The 20,873-nt window shown below is 35.9% G+C and overlaps 1 protein-coding gene across 1 annotated transcript in view; it reads left to right on the top strand.

Annotated features, from left to right (window-relative positions):
- The window catches only part of MOSPD2 (motile sperm domain containing 2), a 26,682-nt gene extending 10,669 nt beyond the window's left edge, over positions 1-16,013 (top strand). The window contains exons 5-13 of the mRNA XM_008935377.1: positions 361-399; positions 795-919; positions 5,799-5,969; positions 8,770-8,882; positions 12,454-12,550; positions 13,352-13,448; positions 14,087-14,216; positions 15,239-15,341; positions 15,867-16,013. Of these exons, the coding sequence (XP_008933625.1) occupies positions 361-399; positions 795-919; positions 5,799-5,969; positions 8,770-8,882; positions 12,454-12,550; positions 13,352-13,448; positions 14,087-14,216; positions 15,239-15,341; positions 15,867-16,013 (1,022 nt within the window). The remainder of the gene's footprint in view (positions 1-360; positions 400-794; positions 920-5,798; positions 5,970-8,769; positions 8,883-12,453; positions 12,551-13,351; positions 13,449-14,086; positions 14,217-15,238; positions 15,342-15,866) is intronic.
- The last annotated feature ends 4,860 nt before the right edge of the window (positions 16,014-20,873 follow it).

The raw sequence follows: 20,873 nt of genomic DNA, 5'->3' as shown, positions 1-20,873 counted from the left end.
CTTTCCCTTTCTTCATAAGGTTGAGATCTTACCTTTCTCTGCCCCATTTGGGAAGATTATTTATTAGTGACAGTATGTCAGAAAAGTAACATGCCAGATAAGTATATAAACAATGTATAAATTAGAATTTTATTAGCTGTTTTCCAAGCAAACAACTGATGTTTTTATATAGTAATAGAAATTAATTTATACATGTTCAGAAGAGTTGCACAAAATTGTTTCTATTGGGAAGTAAGCATGGAGGTTTCTAAAAATGTGTGGTCACTTTTTAAATTATTATTATTGCTGTGCTTCCTCTTAAATGTACGTGTACATAATGCTTGGTGTTCAGTTTATTTCCATTTCTTTTTGTCTTTTCAGCAAAAATAGTGATTTTTGAAATGCCATGGATAATGAATGGTGAGTTGTTTGATTTGGTTGAGATTTTTAGACTGTGGTAATTTAAATTAGGAGCATAAATAGGAAGCATTTTTCTGCTCTGTGTAGATACAGAGGGGTGGAATTTGTTAAACGTGCATCTTCCATCTGTCAATTTATAAGTTGCATACTGTGTCTGCTATACTTTGCATACATTGTTTTTCCTTCTAGCATTGTATTTTGGATGTCCATGAAATATTTCCTCTGTAAATAACTTTTTTTTTTGCACTGCTTATCCCTATTATTAATAGATATTTTCAGAGCAGGGCCTGTGATGACTTATGGGATGTAGCTCACTTGTATTCTAGAAGGTCTAGCAGTACACTGGAGAAAAAAACCCTTCCTGACAATTCGTGTACCTTTGTTTTGTTTTAAAGCTGCTTTTAAAATTGTGAAGGGTTGGCTTGGCCCAGATGCAATCAGCATGTTGAAGTTCACGAACAAGAGTGATGTACAGGAGTACATCGGTGGAGAGTATCTGCCACCTCACATGGGTGGAACTGTAAGTATATTAACATTTGTGATAGATGGAGAAATGTATATAAATTACATATATGGGGTTGAGAGTGGGCACTTCGGGAACATGTAATTTCTTGAAATTGTTCTGTGAATAGTTTGCAAATCACATTAATATAAAATAGGTTAACTTTATGAGAATTTGATATCTGGCATTCTTGAAGTACCAAAATAGTTTTTCTGAATCATTCATTCACTTTCAAGTCATTGGAAAACATTTAATTTTTCAGGTCTTTAAAAAAAAAAAAAATCATTTTAAGTATCATTCTTCCTTCTTTTTTTTTCTCACATCTGGCAAATTAGGGATTATGTGTTGGCTCATGAAACAAGTTCTGTGAACGGAAAATAGGTTTCACGGCCCTCAGAGTTCTCATCCTGCTCCATAGCTATGATTAGGGAAAGGCCATCATATTGCAATTACTTTTCCTTTATTGTCTCTAGGGCTCTATCTTAAGACATGGCTGTAGAAGATACTTTTTTAAGATTATATGAGAGTTCCAAAAAGTGGCAACCCAATATCACTTCAACAGAACCTGGTTCCTATTCTAGTGCAATCTAAATAGTAAAACAGCACAAACATTTGTACGGCTTTCACATTTCACAAAACTAATAAACCAGTTTGCATAATCTTTATAGTAGAATTCACAGAAAAGTTTTTTTTCTTTAAAGTTTTTGTAAACCATTCAGGGTAGCGGAGTAAGCCTATTGTAGAGGAGTTATTTCTTAACTTGTTCTTTTCCCCGTGGTTTGATTTGTTTTTTATATAAACTAAAAGTAGAGTTCTGGTAGCCAAGACATGAAACTTGTTTTGGGGATATAAAAGACTTAAGTTGTCTTGGTTTTTGTTTGACTGCTGTTAAAGTAGACTTCAAAAAATGCTTTCGCATGAGACTTGAAGAAAAGATACCCTTTTCCTCTCTGAAAAATTGCTGCCCAAACTTCCTAATCTCATAAAAGAACTTTCTCATGTTAAAGAAAGCTGACATTGTGGAACTTGAGGAGAGGTTGTTGAAGGGCTAATGATGCCTGAATTGACTTCAGTAAGGATTCGAATGGGGTACAGGAGTGGTTCTGGGCGTGGCTTCCATGGTGGTGTCCTATAGTTGGAATAGAGGGGAGGTTCTTTTCTTCTTTCTTAGACCTAAGTGTCTCCTGTCTGCTTTTTAGACCATCACACTTGATAGCTACTTACGTCTTTAAAGAACTTTTGGGTCTGCTAAACATTCTCTTGCAGTGTCTTGGCTGAGCACATGAAGTCATCCTTTTTCCTGTCTTGGTACTGGAAGGTCTCATTGCCATTTAGAGGTTGTTGAACAAGGTGGCTCCATGTTGCCCATCTCCTAAGAGAATTAACAAGTTCCGTAATCATGGAGACAGCTTATACAAGCCACTTGTATGTGGTAGTAAGTTGCAGTGACAAATAAATTAGTAGGATAGGAATAAAATTGATTAACAAAGATTCCAAAGATCTTGTCACTTTCAGAAAAACGGCTATATCTCTAGGAGTTAAAAGGCCTGTATTTTGAGTCAACACATGTTTTGTCTAATTGAGTTTTTTTGGTATTTAGCCACTTGATGACTGTTTCGAACTTTTAACCTCAGAGTTATCATCATCTGGAAGCACTGTGAGCAAATACTCAACTCCAGAATTGTGCTCTGCATCTTCCTTCCAAAGAGTTCTTTAGTGCATAGAGTGAAGCAGGATTTTTCATTTCTCTGACAGCAAGGAGTTTTTCAGTGACTGGAAGACAGAAAACTTGCTGGCCTTTTCTCAAATTTAACTTTTCCTGAGGTGGTTAACCTCACCTCCTCTTGAGGCAAGTAGATAGGGTACATTCACTAGTTATTAGTGTTGTCAGGCCTGTTTGGTTTTAAGACAGTATCTGGCTTGAACAAATTATTTCCTTCTATTCTCCCTTCAAGTGTTTGGCTTATTGTTTGCCTCCTTCCAATTCTTTCTGTCGCCTTTGGTTTCCACTCATTGAGGAACAAGTTACCATATTTGCAACTACCCTAATGCAAGTGAAAAGCACAGCATATCTGTGCATCTCTTGTTCTCAGTACAGTAGCCATCAGCAGACTCATCTGTTTTGCTATGGCCCCTACTAGAATCCATCCTGGCAGAATCAGACATAAACAACTAGTGGAGCAAGTCATTTGGCTAGTAACATTGGGAAGGTAATGTTAGTGCAATGGGTATCCAAAAAGAATCTTACAGTAGTTTTGGAATTAACAGAAAAGACCGTTTTGGAAGTAGAATTAATAATGTTGAACTTGGAGTCAATGATTACTTTGCTTCTGTCAGAAGCCTTCAATCTTCAGGATCTCAGTCAAGTTATGTTTAAGTGTGTTTTGTCTTTACTCTGGCTCAGGGTCATGTAAATGATAAATCTGAGGCTTTTCTTAGCATGAAAAGCCTTCAACTGTCAGCCAGCTGAGGAGGAGGAAAATTACTTAATTTTAGACCATTAGTGGACAAAGGTCACTCCATAATATCAAAAGCATTAAAATTAATTATGAGAAACAGAAATTTGGATTGTGATGAACTCTGGAATGCAAATATAATTTAAGTTCCATTTCAGACCTCATCACTGACTGTTGGCTGTGGCTATTGCCACGTTGCTAATCAAGATGGGCTATACACAATGTACTTAACTTCGAGTTGTTCTTGTCTGCAATGCACAGAAGTCCCTCTTTTATAGCAGGTTTGTATTGGAGAACTTGTCAGAATTGCCCAAAAGAGATTTAGGATCAAGCTAATGATAAGCAGTCTGAAAAATTAGGGTGAGGTGCACAAACACCACTTGCTAATTGTTTTCATTTAATAATAAATGTATATTAAGTCATTGTTTTCGTGTGATTCCCAGTCTTGTATTCCACATTCCATCATTTTTAGCTCTTGATGGCAAAACAGTCCAGCTCTTAAGGCGTACGTGTTTATGACTGGCCAGGAGATCCGTTGCTGCTTCAGTAACATTTTGTGCAAGATTCATGTCCATACAATGCATACATTGGTGTAAGACATGAACATACAGTAGGATTTTAGTTTGCAGTTGCCCCGTTTTTGTTTGTCAGATGGATTTAACAGGGTTGAATTGCTCAAGATTCCCTCCACTGATGCCAGTATTAAGCCATGTATGCAACTAGAATGCTGTACTCTTCACCTGGGTATCTGAATTGGTAACCCATAGCTTGTTTTCTTGGAATTACTTCTTTATAGGTCAGTGTCCTGATGTTAAGACATCACTGGGCATTTTGCATGGGATTTCGTAGTCATGTTATTCTAGGACATATCAGTACCTTGATTTAAGATGTCACTGCCACAATTGCCAAAATACCTACATCTGTTATAAAAGAAAGTCTCTGGAATGGATATATCTGAGGTTGTCACTTTGTTAGTAGATAAACCCATGTCTCTGAAACTTAGGGACAGTTACTGGGAAGTGTGGGACTTTGAGTTGTCCCAGTGATGAGATTCTGTTCAGCTGCTGGAGCCATCCAGCATCATGGATTAGTGTGGCCAAGTGAAAAGTGCAGCAAAATTAACATTTCTGTATTAAGGTCACTGTCATACGCCCTTCATCACATGCTGGATTGGCTAAGGGTAACCTGGTTATTTCTGCCTTGTGTTTGGAAAGGGAATATGTCAATATTCTGCAAGCCTACTGTAATATTTCTAACAGTCTGGGGTCTTTTCTTCTTATTCTTCTTATTAATACTTAAAGCTTGTCCTTTAGGCCCTTTGTAGGATATTGCTTGAGACAATGGATACCTGTTTCATTCACCTAAGGGTCTGTAACTGTTGCTTCAGCCTGAATGAGAGATGTAGAGTTTGATTATAGATTAGTAGAAAGTACATTATTTTGTTTGGGATTCCTTTGAATGGCCCCATCTACGGTTTTTCCTTTTTTTTTTTTTTCACGTCATTCTTTGTTTTGAGAAAACATACTTGCTTATGGAGAGCTCTGTTGAAATGCCTTTTAGTTCAGTAACTTTGGGCATATCTGGAGTCTGCCTGACAGGAGTCAAAGCCGTTACTTTCCTCCTTCAATGGAAAAGCTGACAAGACTAATTCAGTTTATTTGAGGTTTAAAACTGTTTGAAAATGGTGTAGGAAGAGAGAATTCTGTTTGAAAACTGTAGCATTAGAATTTCTAACTATTTTGAGAATGTCTAGAAATTTCTAGTTAGCAAAACCTGTTTTTTACTGGTCTTCCAATAGAAAAGATACCTTTAGTGTAGAAATGCTGAAAGCTTCAGTATGCTGCTTCTACTTAGGTGTCCTGAATATGGTCTTTAAAGTGACTTGGCATTCCCAATGCTGAGCTCTGAGTTGCAGGACATGTTCAAGGCCCACAGGCTGGGTTAAATTTGGGGGTTGGTTTTCAGTTGTTTTGTGGGCTTTTTTTTGTTTCATTTTTTTAAACTGTGGCTGTTATGAAATTAAATTTAAAATAAAACTGAAGTTTTTCATAATTTCTGCAATGTTCTTCAGAAATAGTTGCCATAGATTTTAAACCACATTTCCTATAGCTAGGAACAAAACTTCAACATTAAGACTCTGAATGCTGATCCTTGATAAACCAGATTCTGCAGTTCTACTGTAACTATAAATAACAATAGTAGTTACAATAGTAGTTACAATTTAGTAGGTTCAATGGGTGACTGTACTTATTTGTCTGTTAATTATGATAAAATACTACTGGCAGTATCAGCTTTCTGCACAGGAGTCAAACTAAAAATGGACACATGAAACATACTAGTCATGGGGGGAAAAAAAAAAATAGTCTTTTCATTAAAAGAATAAGGCACGTCTCATCCTCCTAAATAACTGGTCCTTTAAAAAAAATCTCCTTATGTTTTAGGATTCTTTCAAATACAGTTATCCCCCATTGGTTGATGATGACTTTCAAACACCTTTATGTGAAAATGGGCCCATTACTAGTGAAGATGAGCATGAAAGTAAAGAAGAGATAGATACAGACACCAAGGATGCTGGAGAGCTGAATGAAGAACAAAACCTTAATCAGAAAAAGGTATCTAACTCTGAAGGTTGAGACAAGAACTAATTAAATGGTTACAAAGTGGGACAGGAAGCATAATTTTTGTTTCTTGTCTAACTTTCTGTGGCTGTTTCTTTAACATTTTATTGTTCTCTGCCCTCCAGTTTGACAAAAGAACTCAGTAAAACTGAAAATGATATCTGCAGTTTTAACCTTTCTTCTTAGTCTGTTAAGACTAGTTTCATGCTTCTGAATGAGTAAAATGTGTACCAAATATTTAGTGTGTCTCTGGATTATAGTGAACTGTACAGTAAAATCTAAATGGGTTTTGTGTTTTGGTTTCAAAGTTTATGACTTTCTAGTTGGTTTATTTTTAGTCTTGTGATATCTAGTGGTAAACATCTTAAACGTCTGGTTTCCTCAGATACTTAAGTAGTATGTACTTGAGAAAATATTAACAGTTAAATATTTATATTTTACTGAGTGTTAGCTTTTCTTAAATTATTGATAACATCTCAACATATAAGAGTTTTTATTTACTCTCAGGGGAAATTGTACCTATAATCCATCAGTCCTGTTTCACAATGTAATCTTCCTGTAGAGGTGCTGTTCCAGAAATACAAAGGCATTGTTTTGCAGAAGTCCATATGAAATGATATTTGGGAATATGCAATGATAGTCAGTGGGGATATTGCTCCTGAAAATAAGAGGAAAACTCTGAAATTCACCACTTTGGTGCCATAATTTTGGAATATGAATTGCAAGACCTCTGTTTAATAGAGTGCTTTAATATTATGTTCAGTTTCATTTACCACTAAGCTTTTTGTTAGAGTAGTTTGAAACAAACAGCTGACTTGAAGTAGTCCAGATGTTCTTTGCAACTTGGCTAGCTATTCAAAAGAGGTAATACTGCTGACCTTAAGGTCAAAAGGAAGCATTATATAACTATGGTGACTTCCTGACCATTAGACTCAGTAGCTGTTTTAGTTGTAGCACATCTTCCCAGACTCTGATTCTCAGATACAGAGAAGTGGAATTTTCTGTTTGGTGTGTGTGTTTGCTTTCGTGCTTAATAGCCTCAAAGTTTGTCGTTAATTTCCTTGGTTGACTTCAGTTTCTACTTAAGATATCTTTATTTACTTTTTAAAGACACTCTTAAAAATAATGATTTGGTTTATGATTTTTTTTCTGTTATACAGTGTAATCAAGCTGCTACTCAACTTTTTCAGTGAACTAAGATTGCTATTTATGCTCAACATGTATCAATTAACCATAAGGCATGTTTAAGGCCTTACCTTTAACATACCTTTAAAAGGCCACATCTCATTGCTATTGGTATTGTTTTGTAAAAAGTAGATTGTTTTGCTTCAACTCAACAATTCTTCTGTTTGCACATTTAAGAACAATACTTGCTATTTCTTCCACAGCATGTACACCATAGTTTGCCCTTTCCATGTTACATTCTCTTCCAAAATGTATTTTTCAGAAATGTTCCCTTATTGTCTTAGAATGGTTGGCATTTCTTATTTCAAAATTAATTTTTTTGACTGTTTCTAAATATAAACATTTTAAGTATTTTTTAATAAGGCCAGCTTCCAAACTAGCAGATTTCAAGTGATCTGTGAGATAACTGTCCTCATTATTTACTGCACTACCAGTCTTTATATGCTGACTCTTGTCACCACTAAGAATTTATCTGATTTATATATGTATGCCGCCTCCTTATCTCATATAGAAGGGCCTGTTTCCTTCCACAGAGTAGAGGAAGCCTTGAGTGATATAGGTTTGTAAGTGCCTGTCCTGTAAATGCCTCCACCATCACTGTGTGCTATCGTAACATGAAAATATTACTGGTAATTCTGGTTAGATTTATGTAGAATAAAGCCCAACACTAGAGCAGTGTATTTACATGCTAACCTCCTACTATAACTGTCATTATTAAATGAAATTGCTCTGTGGTTTCTTTTTATAAAACTTATTTTCTGTTAAATGTATTCCTTTCATTCCCATATTTCAAATTTACATAAACTGAATTCTCTTCATGTCTTCTCTGTGTATTTTAATTAGAATAAAAACAAGACTAAGCAAGCTATTGCTAGCTGATCTTGAGTTGTGATGTCACTATTTCTTCCAGTCTTCAGTATTTCCCCTTGCCCTGTTTTGTTATTTCCCCTCACACTTAATTCCAGAGTTCATTCTTTTGTTTTTTTTTTAATCATAAAATGTGCAGGCCTGCTGACACGTATTTTCTTCATGTAATAAAAGAGAATCCTCGGAGCCTAACTCTCCTGCAGTTTTGGATGCACCAGTTCAATCCACATTATTTCTTTTATTAGTTCTCCAAGACTTCAGAGTTCCATCTATAAGCAGTGAAGATATGTTTAGCAGCTCAGCAATGCAATAAAGTGTGGAATTGTTGTTGTGTTTCCTTTTCAGTGTTGCAGTGATTTGGGGTGCCTTTTTTAACTGAAAAGTTTTGCTGTGGAAGAATAACATCAGTGCTCTAATCTTAGATAGCTGAAGTACTGTAGCTTAATGTGTCTGCAGTTTTCAAAAATAACCAACTTGGGTATCAGAAAAGTACATGGTGGGGGAGGAAACAAAGCAGAAGTTTTGTTTCATGCATGTTTAATATATGATGTGACTTCTATAACAAAATGTCTTATTTAGTGGACTTAAGCAGCTTCATGGAATTAATACATACTTAGCTTGGTCTGTAATGTACAAATTGTTGAAATAAGCCTCCTCATAATTTTGGAAATACCTGCATGATTCTGTTACATTGTTTAACCCTGATTTCTAGTTAATCATTACAACTATCATTTTTACTCAGATGAATTCTATAGAACAAATTTCCAAATCAGAGGAAACTGACAAAACAGAGATCAAACCAAAAAATGCAAAGAAAGCATTAACCACTTTTAAAGGACCTTTATTACATATCAGGTAATAAAAATTTAATTTCTTTACAATGTGCCTTGGACACTTGAGTGCTGAACTAGTTGATTTTTAAAATAAACTATTTTTTTTCAGACTGTTAGGCAAAAACAAGTTATAAACATCCTTTTAAGAATCCAAAGTTGAGAAACTTTGGATTTAGTTAAACCTGTGCTTATCTGTAATGAGAACAATGATTTGACATTGATTGCATTGGCTTAAGGAAAATCAATGCATTTACTCAGGCAGCTTTCACTGTTAAACCTTGCTTAAATTAACTTTAGATGGTGTAAATGTCTACAATAGTAGTTTGCACCCATTAAACTTAATGAATGAATCTAACTTACTTTGTGTGGGAAGTGCTCTGTATAAATGGCATATCTGCTCAGAAGATGATTACATCTTGCAGTTAATCTTTTTATCATTAAACTAAGGGGGGTAAAAAATCAGTTACCCAGTATCACATTTTCTTTCACTGCCTTTCAGATTAAGATGCTTGTTTAGAAACAGATTTAGATGTTAACTTTTATTTTCACTTCCAGTTTGCTATTAGATGAATGAAGAAAATATCTAATTTATAGGTAATTCCTTAGCTAATTTTGTAAGTGCTGTACTGAATTAGTTTTGTAATGAATTTGAATAAAGACATGCTCATTAGCGTAAAAAAATTATTTTGTACATGTCAAATTTTCCTGGTTTTGAAATGAAAATTAATCTTTGTGCAAAAAACCTCCTCTATATAGACTTAGCTTTTTGTATGGCAGGACAAAGGCATAGGCTCTGAAACTGTGATTTTTTTTTAAAAGAATGTTTAGAATTTTCTGTCTGTAGGAAAAAGCAGCTGTGTTCTTCCATCCACTTCTAAAACAAAAACCCCAAAATAAACACCCCCAAAACAACAAGATACCAGAACCAACCAACAACAACAACAACAAAAAAACCAAAAAAAAACAAACAAAAAAAACACCCTGAAACAAAAACAACACTCAAAACCCTTCCCACACCCCTTATTTTTTTCCTCTTAAAATATTTTGAGTTCTACTATTGGACTAGAAGTGTTGGAGTTTATTTAAGTTGCATGAAAGAGTAAACTTAGTCAAGTATAGAGATGCTAATTCATGCTTGTTAGTTAATCCTTACTGTCATGGAAAATAAAATACTAGTGACTCCATTCTTGCTGTTTGGTTAGTTTTGAAGAAAAATCTTAAAGAATATGTGCAGTTGTTACTCTTTATTAATATTCTAACTCTGTAGATGCTGGAACTAGTTTTTATGTTCCCAGAAACTCTCAGGACGCTGAAATTTATGAAATTAATAATATAGTGCCATTTATAACTACTCACAGCCCCACCTATCTCTGAGGCTATAAGCCCTGCCATTATAATTAGCCTGTGTCCTTGCTGATACCAGCATTGCTCTGTGAAGGGAGCAGCTCAGAGCCTGGCTGAGAAGCTGAGGCATAGCAGCTCTGGCACCATGAGATCACTGAGAACCAACATTATTCCTGTGCTGCTTTAACTGGTTCTGGAGATGACTTGTTTAGGGCTCCTTGGACTGACCTGCAGGGATATTCCTTACCTATTACTGCTTAGGACTTGTTGGCTCTGGTGTACGACCAAAGCTAGATATTTGTGCTCTTCTGTTTCTCATATTTGAAGCCATACTCACTAGTCATCTGTCTCCCTGGTGTAGACAGCTATTACATTTCCCTTGTGTACCTTACTACAAAGGCCTGATCTTTACTGACCTTCTTTCTCAATAAATGAATTTACTTGGTGAGACAAAAAGCAGCAGTTTACTTGTGCTGTCTGGCAGAAGACTAGAGACTAGTCAAGACGAGTCATGTTGCAATGAGAATTTCTAGTACAAGCTGAAATGGTTACCCCAAACACATCAGAGTAAAGAAAGTAATGTTTCTGTAAAAATTAAAAAGCTTGGCTGTTCATTTAAAGCCAAAACATCCCACCCTCTCAACAACTACACACCACCCACCCACCCACTCACTGTGCAACTGGCTGATTCACAGGCAGCAGTGGTACTGAAGCCCCAAGCCTGTTTTGGGTGGTGGTGTTGTGTGCTTTTTTTGTGGTTTGTGGTGATTTGGTGTGTGGGTGTGTTTTGGGTTGGCTTGGGATTTTTTTTGTCAATAGCCACAGTTAGTAGTAGAACAAGAAAGATCAGGCTCTGGTGGTGGAACATTCCGTTCCTGAGCAGGTTTTGTAGCTGGTCTTGATGCTCGTTAACACTTTCCTATCTCACTTATTCATCTTGCAATTGCTGTAACACAGCAGCAATATTCAAGTTAGGGTAACCAAAATACTCTGTAAATACAACCCTTCCTTCCCTTACTCTTATGGTTACTTAAGTTGAGAATTTGGGAGATGAAAAAAAATCTGAGCAGGGGATATAATTCCCCTAGTAATCTCTTCTAAACCCGTTTCTTGACTCACTCAGCACACTTCCTTCTTCCCCAAAGGAAAAAAACCATTCCTGTCACGTGGGCTAACGAATTGTGAACAGGGCACCCACACACCACAACCCCCCTTGCACAGGGTCACCCGTGGACACTGCTCCTAGCATGGGTGTTCAGGCTTGCCCTACAGGAGCAAGGATTTTTCATCTCCCCTAGGAAACTGGCTTGTTTCAAATGAGAGAAGAAAGAAGCACTGGTACTGTAAAAGGAGGTCTTTTAAGGAGGAGGCTGAGCTAATATGACATTGATATTCTAAATAGAGAAGGGGGGAAAAAAAATTGTAACTTTCTGAAAAAGATTTTCTGCCAAAAGTATATGCAGTTCTATAGGACTGCACAGAGTGGTAGTTCTTTGTGTACTTCTCATGTGACATATTGGAAGAAACCATTTTTTCACTTGTTACTTGAGTTTTTTCTCAACTTATAGTATATGAGCATGCCCTACTTTTTGCCTAATAGTGTTCATTTGAATGCTTACTCGAAAATGAGTTGTTAGTTTGGTTTAAAATGTTTCATGCATGACTCTCCTAATGGCACAAGAAAATTACAAGCAAGCAAGAACTTTATGCATGCATGCGTCACCAGAAGTATGTGAGGAGTGACTCATGAGTACAAGTGAATTTAGCTGTAGTGGTTGAAATGATTGCCACTCACAGCTATCTGCCTGCTCCCTTAGTGTGTGAACCACACCCTTTACAAAAATAGATGTATGAGATGCAAATTACTCCCTGTTCATGACACCTCATACTCTTTAATATTAGCATAAATTCGATTAATGATGCTTTCCCTTGACACGCCACTCTTCAGATGCCTAAGTGACTATACAGTCTGTTGGCTATTCCTGCCATTGCAGGTAGTCATGCTCTTCCAGATGGAAGAAGCCAAGGGAGTGGAGGCACCCAGGTCTGCTTGTGGTCATGAGTCAACCCTGAGCTTCACTACAAAATTTCTGCATCTTATTTTTACAGCTTTTTTGAGGTGAAAAACTGTTTATAATGACTGTAGCTTCAGGGTTGAAAGTATTTTGTTTTCCTGTAGGTGTAGTCAGGTTTTTTCTATCATGTAAGAACAATATGAAGAAACTAATTATTTTTAAATTTCTTACTAGCCCAGCAGAAGAGCTATATTTTGGGTCCAAAGAAACCGGAGAGAAGAAATGTTTGATAGTTCTCACAAATGTCACTAAAAACATAGTAGCTTTTAAGGTAAGTGTTTTACGTGTGGCCTGATTTACTCTACTAAAGGTGTAACTTTTTCTTGTTTTGGCTAAGGGGTAAGAAATACTATTCCCCTCCCCTTTTCAGTCTATATTTTTTATTGTTCTGATGTTTGAAGCCAATGAAAGAAATTTTCTGGCTGAATTTATGCCTGTTACTACCCTATAGGAGATAGTGCTCAGAAGTCCTATATTACTATTGACTATTGAAGAGCTATGGTGATAGTTAGCTCTTTAGCAAGTGTCTAATACTACCTGAAAAGGAAAGGCCTGAGCATTGAAGAGTCATTTTCTTAGAGTTTTTTGCTTTTTTAAATCTTGACTGGGAACAAGTTAGTAGTGTTTCAAAATGATACACCTCTGTCTGCAAATATCACCATCAAATGAGTCAATGCAGCTACGTTTATTGCAGAAATACTGAATGGACTTGCATGCTGATTTGGCTTTCCACCACATCCTTTGTGTTCTCTGCACATAGAAATAACTAATGTTTCAGTGCTTTCATGTTAAAATCTTAACAGGTATTCCATTTGATCTTCTTGGCTATTTTTAAAGATATATTTATATAAAAAATATAAAAGAGAGTAAACCAGCATATACTATAAAAGGAAGGATGAAAATAGTTGAGAGATAAGAAAAAATAAAGTATTTTAAAGACTCTATGTATTACCATGTCTTAGTATTTAAGCTTTTGGAGACTTTAGTTATTACAGAATGCGGGAGGTTATGAGACAGTTGTAATTTGTGCATGCATTTAATATTATGTTTGCTTGCTGTTTCTTGTGTATAGGTGAGAACAACTGCTCCTGAAAAATACAGAGTTAAGCCCAGTAACAGCAGCTGTGAACCTGGCACATCACTAGATATAATAGTGTCTCTTCATGGTGGTAGGTAACATCTTATAATACCATTTTTAAGTCTGGACAAGTTGTATTAACAGGCTGGTGCTGTGGATGTACAAAATAACCTTTGTGTTTGCTGGGGTGTAAAACTGACTGACACTCACGTTTACTTGACTGAAGTATGGGAATGTTACCATTTGTAAAAAAACCCACAGATGTCAGACAACATTTCAGTAACTGCCCATACTGATTTACTACTCTACTTAGGCATAAGCAGCTGTTATCTGCAGCCTGTTCTGTTCCTTGTCTTACAAAGAAACAAAATCACAGTGGCAGCTCTTTCACTTGTGCTCTATTACGCTGGGAGTTTATCTGTGGTAAATCAGCTTCCTAAATTGATGCAAGGACAGGTGACTTGGCTGGAGAATGCATTCTTTACAAAGTTCTGGATTGTTGTTTAATTGTTCAGATGAAACTGTAGAATTTTGGGCAAAGTGTAATCAAAATCACTGAGCTTAAAGAATGATTTAATTATTTTTATTTCTAGTAAGTCTATGTCTGATGTCCTGCAATAAACAAGTTGTTACTTTATAAGGCTTTTGCTGAGAAGTGCTTCTGTGTGCTTTGCAATGTTGTCATTTTATCTAAGCACGCTTTTGCTTTTTTTGTTCCTTTGAGGGCAGGTTTTGCAGCTTCTCTGCAGGACCGTTTCCTTATAATGGCAGCAGAAATGGAACAGTCTTCTGGAGCAGGTGTGCCAGAACTGACTCAGTTTTGGAAGGAAGTCCCAAGAACCAAAGTGATGGAACATAGGTGAGTATATGGCCCTCTGTTGAGAGGGATTTTTTTTTAACCAGTGTCATCTAGCTGATTCATAGCACTTGTCTATCACAATCAGTGAAAGATTCTCCAAAACACAGTTGTGTGCTTACTAACTGAAGTACATTGCTGAGGCTTCTGCTCTGTTTTAACTGATTGGAAGTGGTTTTAATGCATAAAATGTAATGTTATTCTGCACACGCTCTTTTTATTGTTGTTCTTGTGCTGATGAAAAGTGGGAAAAATGTGAATGGATGTGACACATGGACAGGAGAATTTTTTTTTTTTTGTAAGAACATGCTACTTGTGTTTTCTAGAAAGAAATAAGCAAGGAAAGAATACATCAGAAATGAAAATCTGTTTTCTAGACAGTATTAACAAATATTCCATTTCTGATGGGGAAAATCAGAGTTTTGTAGAAAATTGCTGTAAAACCTATCACATGCTTCTATGTGTGTTTTCCATATCCAATGGTGGAACAATGCTACTAGGAAAATACATTTCCCCATACACTTTTACATATACCTGTTACTCTGCTCTCTCATCTGTTCCCATCTAGCGAACACCCTACGTTTCTAGAAGTTCATTGTAGTTCTCTTTCAGCTAGAAGTTTGAGAGCCATGATATTGAGATGCTGTTTCATCTTTAAAAAAAAAAGTAATTTGTCTGTGTTTTTACTTTAGATGTTTCCTGAGTTTGGGGGGGTCTTGAGGGGCAGGTTTTGGGGCTGTCTTAACCCCCCCATGGCCAAATTTAACATGGAAATAGTATTTTTAAGACTTGATGCCTAAATCTTGTTTTATCTTTGCTTCAAATGCTGATCCCCTACTTCCCTATTAAACAAAATTTACATCATGTGAGTGACCTTAAGCTTCCTTGCATAAATAGTGCCATTTTGAAAATTAATCATCCAGAAGATATGAAAAGCATATATAATACCTGTTAGATTGACTGTTTACTATTAATTATCTAATGTTACATCTGATCTTTGGTGTGTATTTTTTCCCCTTTTGCAGGCTCAGATGTCACGTTGTAGAAAGTAGTAAGCCTTCTTCTTTGACATTGAAAGAGAACACATTTAGTAGTCCAGCAAAAACCAATGAAGATTTACATATACAGGTAATAGCATATTCCTTTGTGCTGAATATTGAACAAAATTATAAAACACAATACAAAAAGAATTACTAGTAAACCTTTGTGGTACTCATAAATTATACTATTCAACAGACTTAGCAACTGGAAGTAGCAAAATCACTGATAGTGATTTAATAATTTTGTTGAATGCTAATGGTTTAATAAAATACTAGTTGCAGTGCAGTTTGCGCATTGCTCTTGTATGTATTGCAGATCTGGGCAGATCTGAGCCTCACCAGTACCTTTTGCTTCATACTCTAAAGATGTCACCTGCTTGATATAGGCAGTGTATGGGGTATCTATAACTTAAGATTTGAAGCTGCTTTAGTAGAAAAATGTAACAACAGAAAAGGTGTCACTAAGAGAAGCGATTTGGGTATTTTGTCTTTTTTTTTTTTTCTGTCTTAATTTTTTTTTCCTGTGCTTATAATTGTTGGCTAAATAGCTCTACATTAACGAGTACTTTCATGTGCAGTGAATTGAATTTAATGAAACTATTTCTATTTTCAGCTAACTCATTTACTGCAGATTAATAAAAGACTTCAAGAGCAGATTGATCGCTGCCTCTGGTTCCAGCAGTTGTCGGTGGTTTTATCATTGCTGTCTGTTACTGTTGTTGCCTTCTGCTTCTACCTGGCGTACAGCCAGAGAAGCTGAAAAGAATTGCTCTGCACTGGATGTGCTGCCTGCCATGGCTGGGTAGAGTGGAAGAGATCGCAGTGCTGTGCTTGGATTCTGCAGCTGCCAAAATGAGGTTTGTGAGCCCACAACAATGAACGAAGATACAATTTGGGGGCATAAAAAAAAAAAGGAAAGAAATTAATGACCAGCAAAGGAAATTACTGAGAGTTGATGTGAAGAACAGGGCATGAGGAAGATGTTAGAACTAGGGCATATTTTACTGTACCACTCGATAAATACTACTGAACTGGAAGGAGGAAACCAAATACAACATAGTTTAAAGCTGTTTAGGGTTTTTTCCCTTTAGTCAACCACTTTAAATACAGTATTTAATTCCTTTTCAGCATAGTCATTCTTACATTCTGAATTACTCTCATAGAAGGTACAAGCAGTCAACTTAGTGTATTCCAAAGATTGACCTGTTTATTCAGGAAAATCGACAGAAATTTTATAGTACAGGTTGTTTTTTTTATGTAATCTTTGTACATGCACATACAAAGGAAGATATTTGCTATTGGTAATAAGTTTGGTAATTTAGGCTCATTACTTTCATGGGTTAACTTCTTTATTTGTGCTTTTTCTGAATGAAAGTTATTGTAAATATTTCCTACCAAATATACGCACAGCCATATTGTCCAGGAATATAACCCTTGTTCGATTCCAAAGATACTAGCAAAATAGTTACAATAAGACACTATTCCTGTTCTTACCTGTTTTGCATTGGTTTGACTTTTTTTGAAAGCCAACCCTTAGTCAAATTGTGGAAGGAGGGAGAGAATCGAGTTTTGATGACCCAACCTATTATCGGTTAATTAAAAGGCTAATAAATAGTCAGTGTAAGAACTTAGTGTGAGATGTGCAATATGCCTAAATTACTGGTGAATTTATGAAAAAAGCATCAAGTCAGGAAGACTAAATATTGTTGAAGGCAACATAAAACTGTTATCTGCCATTTCTCAGAAACTGTTGTAGAAATGGTGTACGAAGTTAGTGAGAAGTTATGCTAACAAGGATTCATTGTACTCTTTGCTGTAAATATGTATATTAAAATGATAAACACTTAAAAGGAAACTGATGGTATATTTCATACATTTAAAATTTTCACTCTTAACGAGTTCTAAAAATTTAAAATAATTTACTAGAATTAATTTTTGTCACAAATTGGTCTTTGTAACAGATCATTTAGTTTTGTCTGCCGACTTCAGTAGATGAGATTTTTTAATTTTTCACTAATCTCATTTCTGTTTGCTTTGCTTCTCAGTGTTTGGTTTTCTTAATGAGTTGGCAACTTAACATTGTTTACTGCTTACTGTGAAGCTATTCTTTAGGTTATTTTCATGTGTATGCAGTTCAAATGCTTAGCTTCCAACAAACTGGGTTGTTGTCTTGTTGAGAAAGGTAACGAAGTAATTTGTAACCCTAATCTAATAATAACCATGCTATTAAAATGCCTATTCCTTAATTTGAGTGTTTTGAATAGCACTTTACTGTAAAATTGCAAGAAATATATTCTTAGAGTCTTTGCCAATATGAATATTTTTGTTTTGGTGCTTTCGTATATTCAGTATTTTATTACTATGTTGGCTTTTTTTTGTATGATGAATCAGATGAACATCTTTTCTATTTTAATATGTTTTAGAAAAATACAGTTACAAAATAAATATGAGAAAATATGTAGTTTTGAATGTTGAGTCTTTTAAAAATAGCTTAATGTCATGAAGTTTTGGTGCTCTTATTAGTCTGCCAGTACTTAATATGAAGGAGGAGTCAGTATGGTAATGACTCATAGTCTGTTGTAGAATAGAAGTTGTGGTGCTACTTGTCAGACAAATGTAAAATAGGTGGTCATGAATTCTTACAGTGGCCAACATAATAAATAACACAGGACATGATATTGGCAGGCAGAGACTGCCACAGCACAAATAATGCAAATCCACACAATACAAATATCTATGTATCTTAGTAAAACTGTTATTTAAACCTCACACAGTAAATGGAAAAAAAATATGTATATAAGGAAAGAAAATAGAAATTGACAACAGTTTTTGTATTTTTCTTCTGTGAGAACTTCTTTGTTTCTAACATCACAAAACATGGTGATCTATCATTTCAGTGTTTTCCCAGTTTTCGGTTAGTAGTTTCAGATTTTGTTTGCCAACCCTTGGAAACAAATTTCAGCCACTTCATTTTGGAAGGTTTTGTCTCTAACGCACACTGAAGTTACAGAGTGTACAGCTTTAACATCATTTGTTATGATATCCAAAATTGAGAAAATTAGCAAAAGATTGGTTTTGATATTTTTTTCACGGTACATGAAACTCGGTTGATAAAGCTGGAGCGTTTTAGAACTTAGACAAAGTAATTGCATGAAAGACCAAGATAGAATATTTATTTTTCCTTCCTTCATTGTAGATTAGCAGTTAATCTTGAGTTTTACAGACAATTAAGAGACAGCAATAGCTCAAATCCTAAAAATTAGCAGTGTTTCAAAAGAGCACACACTCTTTTCCTAGCAAGCAATTTTTGTGCCTTATTCTTAGGTTCACTTTTTTAGTTTATTAAGTAAAATATTAGATTTAAGACTTCATATATAGTGCTTTGTTCATCATCTCTACTTCCAGAGTCCTACTGTGGGAAAGTTCTGAACTGTAGGAGCAGGTGGCGTTCCAGTGACACCATTCACATTGGCACTGATATTATTAATCCTGAAATTATTTACAGTGGTTTAATGTTATGTTGTCTTTCAATGATCAAAAAGGTATCAAAAGTCTTGTTTTACGTGGGAAGTATATATTTTTTTAATAATGGAAACAGGAATTTTTCTATAAGGACTTATCTTAATTGGATGCAAAACCTAAATATCTCAAGGAAATAACACATTGCAGTAGGCTTATTTAGGAAAATAAAATCTTTGTTTTATTACTTTAACAGCAAATAGTTCTCCCTCTTCTTTAGACGAGCATAATATATTTCAGACATGAGAGAAGGGGCAGCAGGGCCGGGAAGAGAGAAGTTTTAAATTGCCTTTCTATTCATCAGTGCTTCCCTACCATAACTGACTTGTCTCTAATGTCTGTGTTCAAGTTCTAGCAAACATTTGTCTTTGCTTCCAGATGTTAGTGTATATGGCTTTTGTCAACTCTATGGGGTTTGGCAGAGAACACTTTAAATCACTGCACTGTCTTGGGGATCCTTGTACTTTCTGTGTATCCTGACTGGCAGCATAAAGGTATAAATGCTGCTCTGTTAATAAAGGACTGTGATCGTTCTTTCTTTTTCTGCAGCTTTCTTGTGAAATTGGATGTTCTGTCAGAAAAATATAAAAATTTGAAAACTGACCAAACAACACGCTTCTACAAAATGCATCACAGGTGGCTGTAAGAATTCTCTGGTTTATATCTTGTAGTAGTTCCATAAGATGTTGTATCTGACACCAAGGTGTCTGTATTTTACACCATATGTATTAGTTTAGGAAGGGCTAATTGGTTCTAATTAGCCAAGAAGAACAGGTTAAGTGCTCTTTTCTGAAGTTAAAGAAGACATCTTAGGTCAGTTTCTGAAGTTGAAGTTCCCTAGAAGATGGCTCACAGAGGAATAACTGACTCCGTGTTACGGCAGTGGCTACGTTTCCATTACATGTTTACACAGGCAAGTGATTATAAGTTAATGATTCAAATTAACAATGCCTTTCAGTATGCCTGTTCCCTGGGCACACCAGCATCAGCAGCTTCTGGCACTGTTTTCTGCAGCTGGGAGAAGCATAACTTCCCATTTTCAGTTTTCTCAATCATTTCAGTCCCACTTTTGAATTCAAACCTCACTAGTCTTGCTCTTTCCACTTTTATAATGAATGCCTACAGCAGTGCAGAGGCACAACCTGAAAAATAAAGTGCACAAAATCCACCCCTCCAGAAGCATGTCAGAGGGGGGAGGATTTACCTTCTTTGTAGAGGAGGCAGGTGAAGTTCCACATGCTGCTTTTGGCTGAGACTGATTTATGGTAGTTTCCTAACACATCTGTGCAATTGCTGCTTTGGTACTTCTGAGCAGAAGTACTGAAATCCCTGAGTTGTATGAGCAAAGAGAGTAAGCACCTTGCTAGACTTTTTACCACTAGATACCTCAGCTCCTGGTTTACTTCATTTGTAAGACTGGTGCATCAGCTTACTTACTTGGCATGCTCTAAACCACTTCTGTTTTCCTAAAAACTGAAAGAAGCACTGGGCTAACAGCTGAGGAGTGCTCAATTATTGCTGTATGATTGCAGCTAACAGCACTTGGTTTTTAGATTGCAGTCGGCAATTCATTCTTGTGATATTGCTGAAGTTAATAAGTCCACACACAAAGCTGCTTAGGAGAAAAAAACCCACCTGTTTATCAGTTGCCAGTCAGTGCTGTCTTCACCATAGTCCAAGGAACAGCAGTAGCCCACCCAAAAGACAGCTCTGATTCTCCTCACATCAACCAGTTCAGGGTCTCTTGATCTGTCAGTAATGCTTTCTTTGTTCTATTTTGGCTTAATACCCCTTGTGCTATGTTAGCACATGAGTATGAAAAAAATGCAAGTTTATTTTAATCTTTCATTTTCTTTGGTCAGCAGTAGAATGTATTCCTTATTTTATTGTCACTTGGTGGTCTTTTATAAAAGATTTTGGAGGTCTTTCTTCCTGTTAAAAAGAACTTAGAAGGATGGCAAGTTACATGTTTTGTTTGTCTTGATTAGCCTATGGTGGTTCAGATGGCAAGAAGCAGTGATCTCCTTGAAAGTATTAAAGGATCCTCTTTTTTCATTTTTCTAAAACATTAAGTAACTGTCGTTACCGACACCCGAACCCC

Source organism: Merops nubicus, unplaced genomic scaffold (assembly GCF_000691845.1).
Source record: "Merops nubicus isolate BGI_N331 unplaced genomic scaffold, ASM69184v1 scaffold22512, whole genome shotgun sequence".
In the NCBI taxonomy this organism is placed as follows: Eukaryota; Metazoa; Chordata; class Aves; order Coraciiformes; family Meropidae; genus Merops; species Merops nubicus.
The sequence above is the reverse complement of the archived record's forward strand: the minus strand, read 5'-3'. Positions and strand labels throughout refer to the sequence as shown.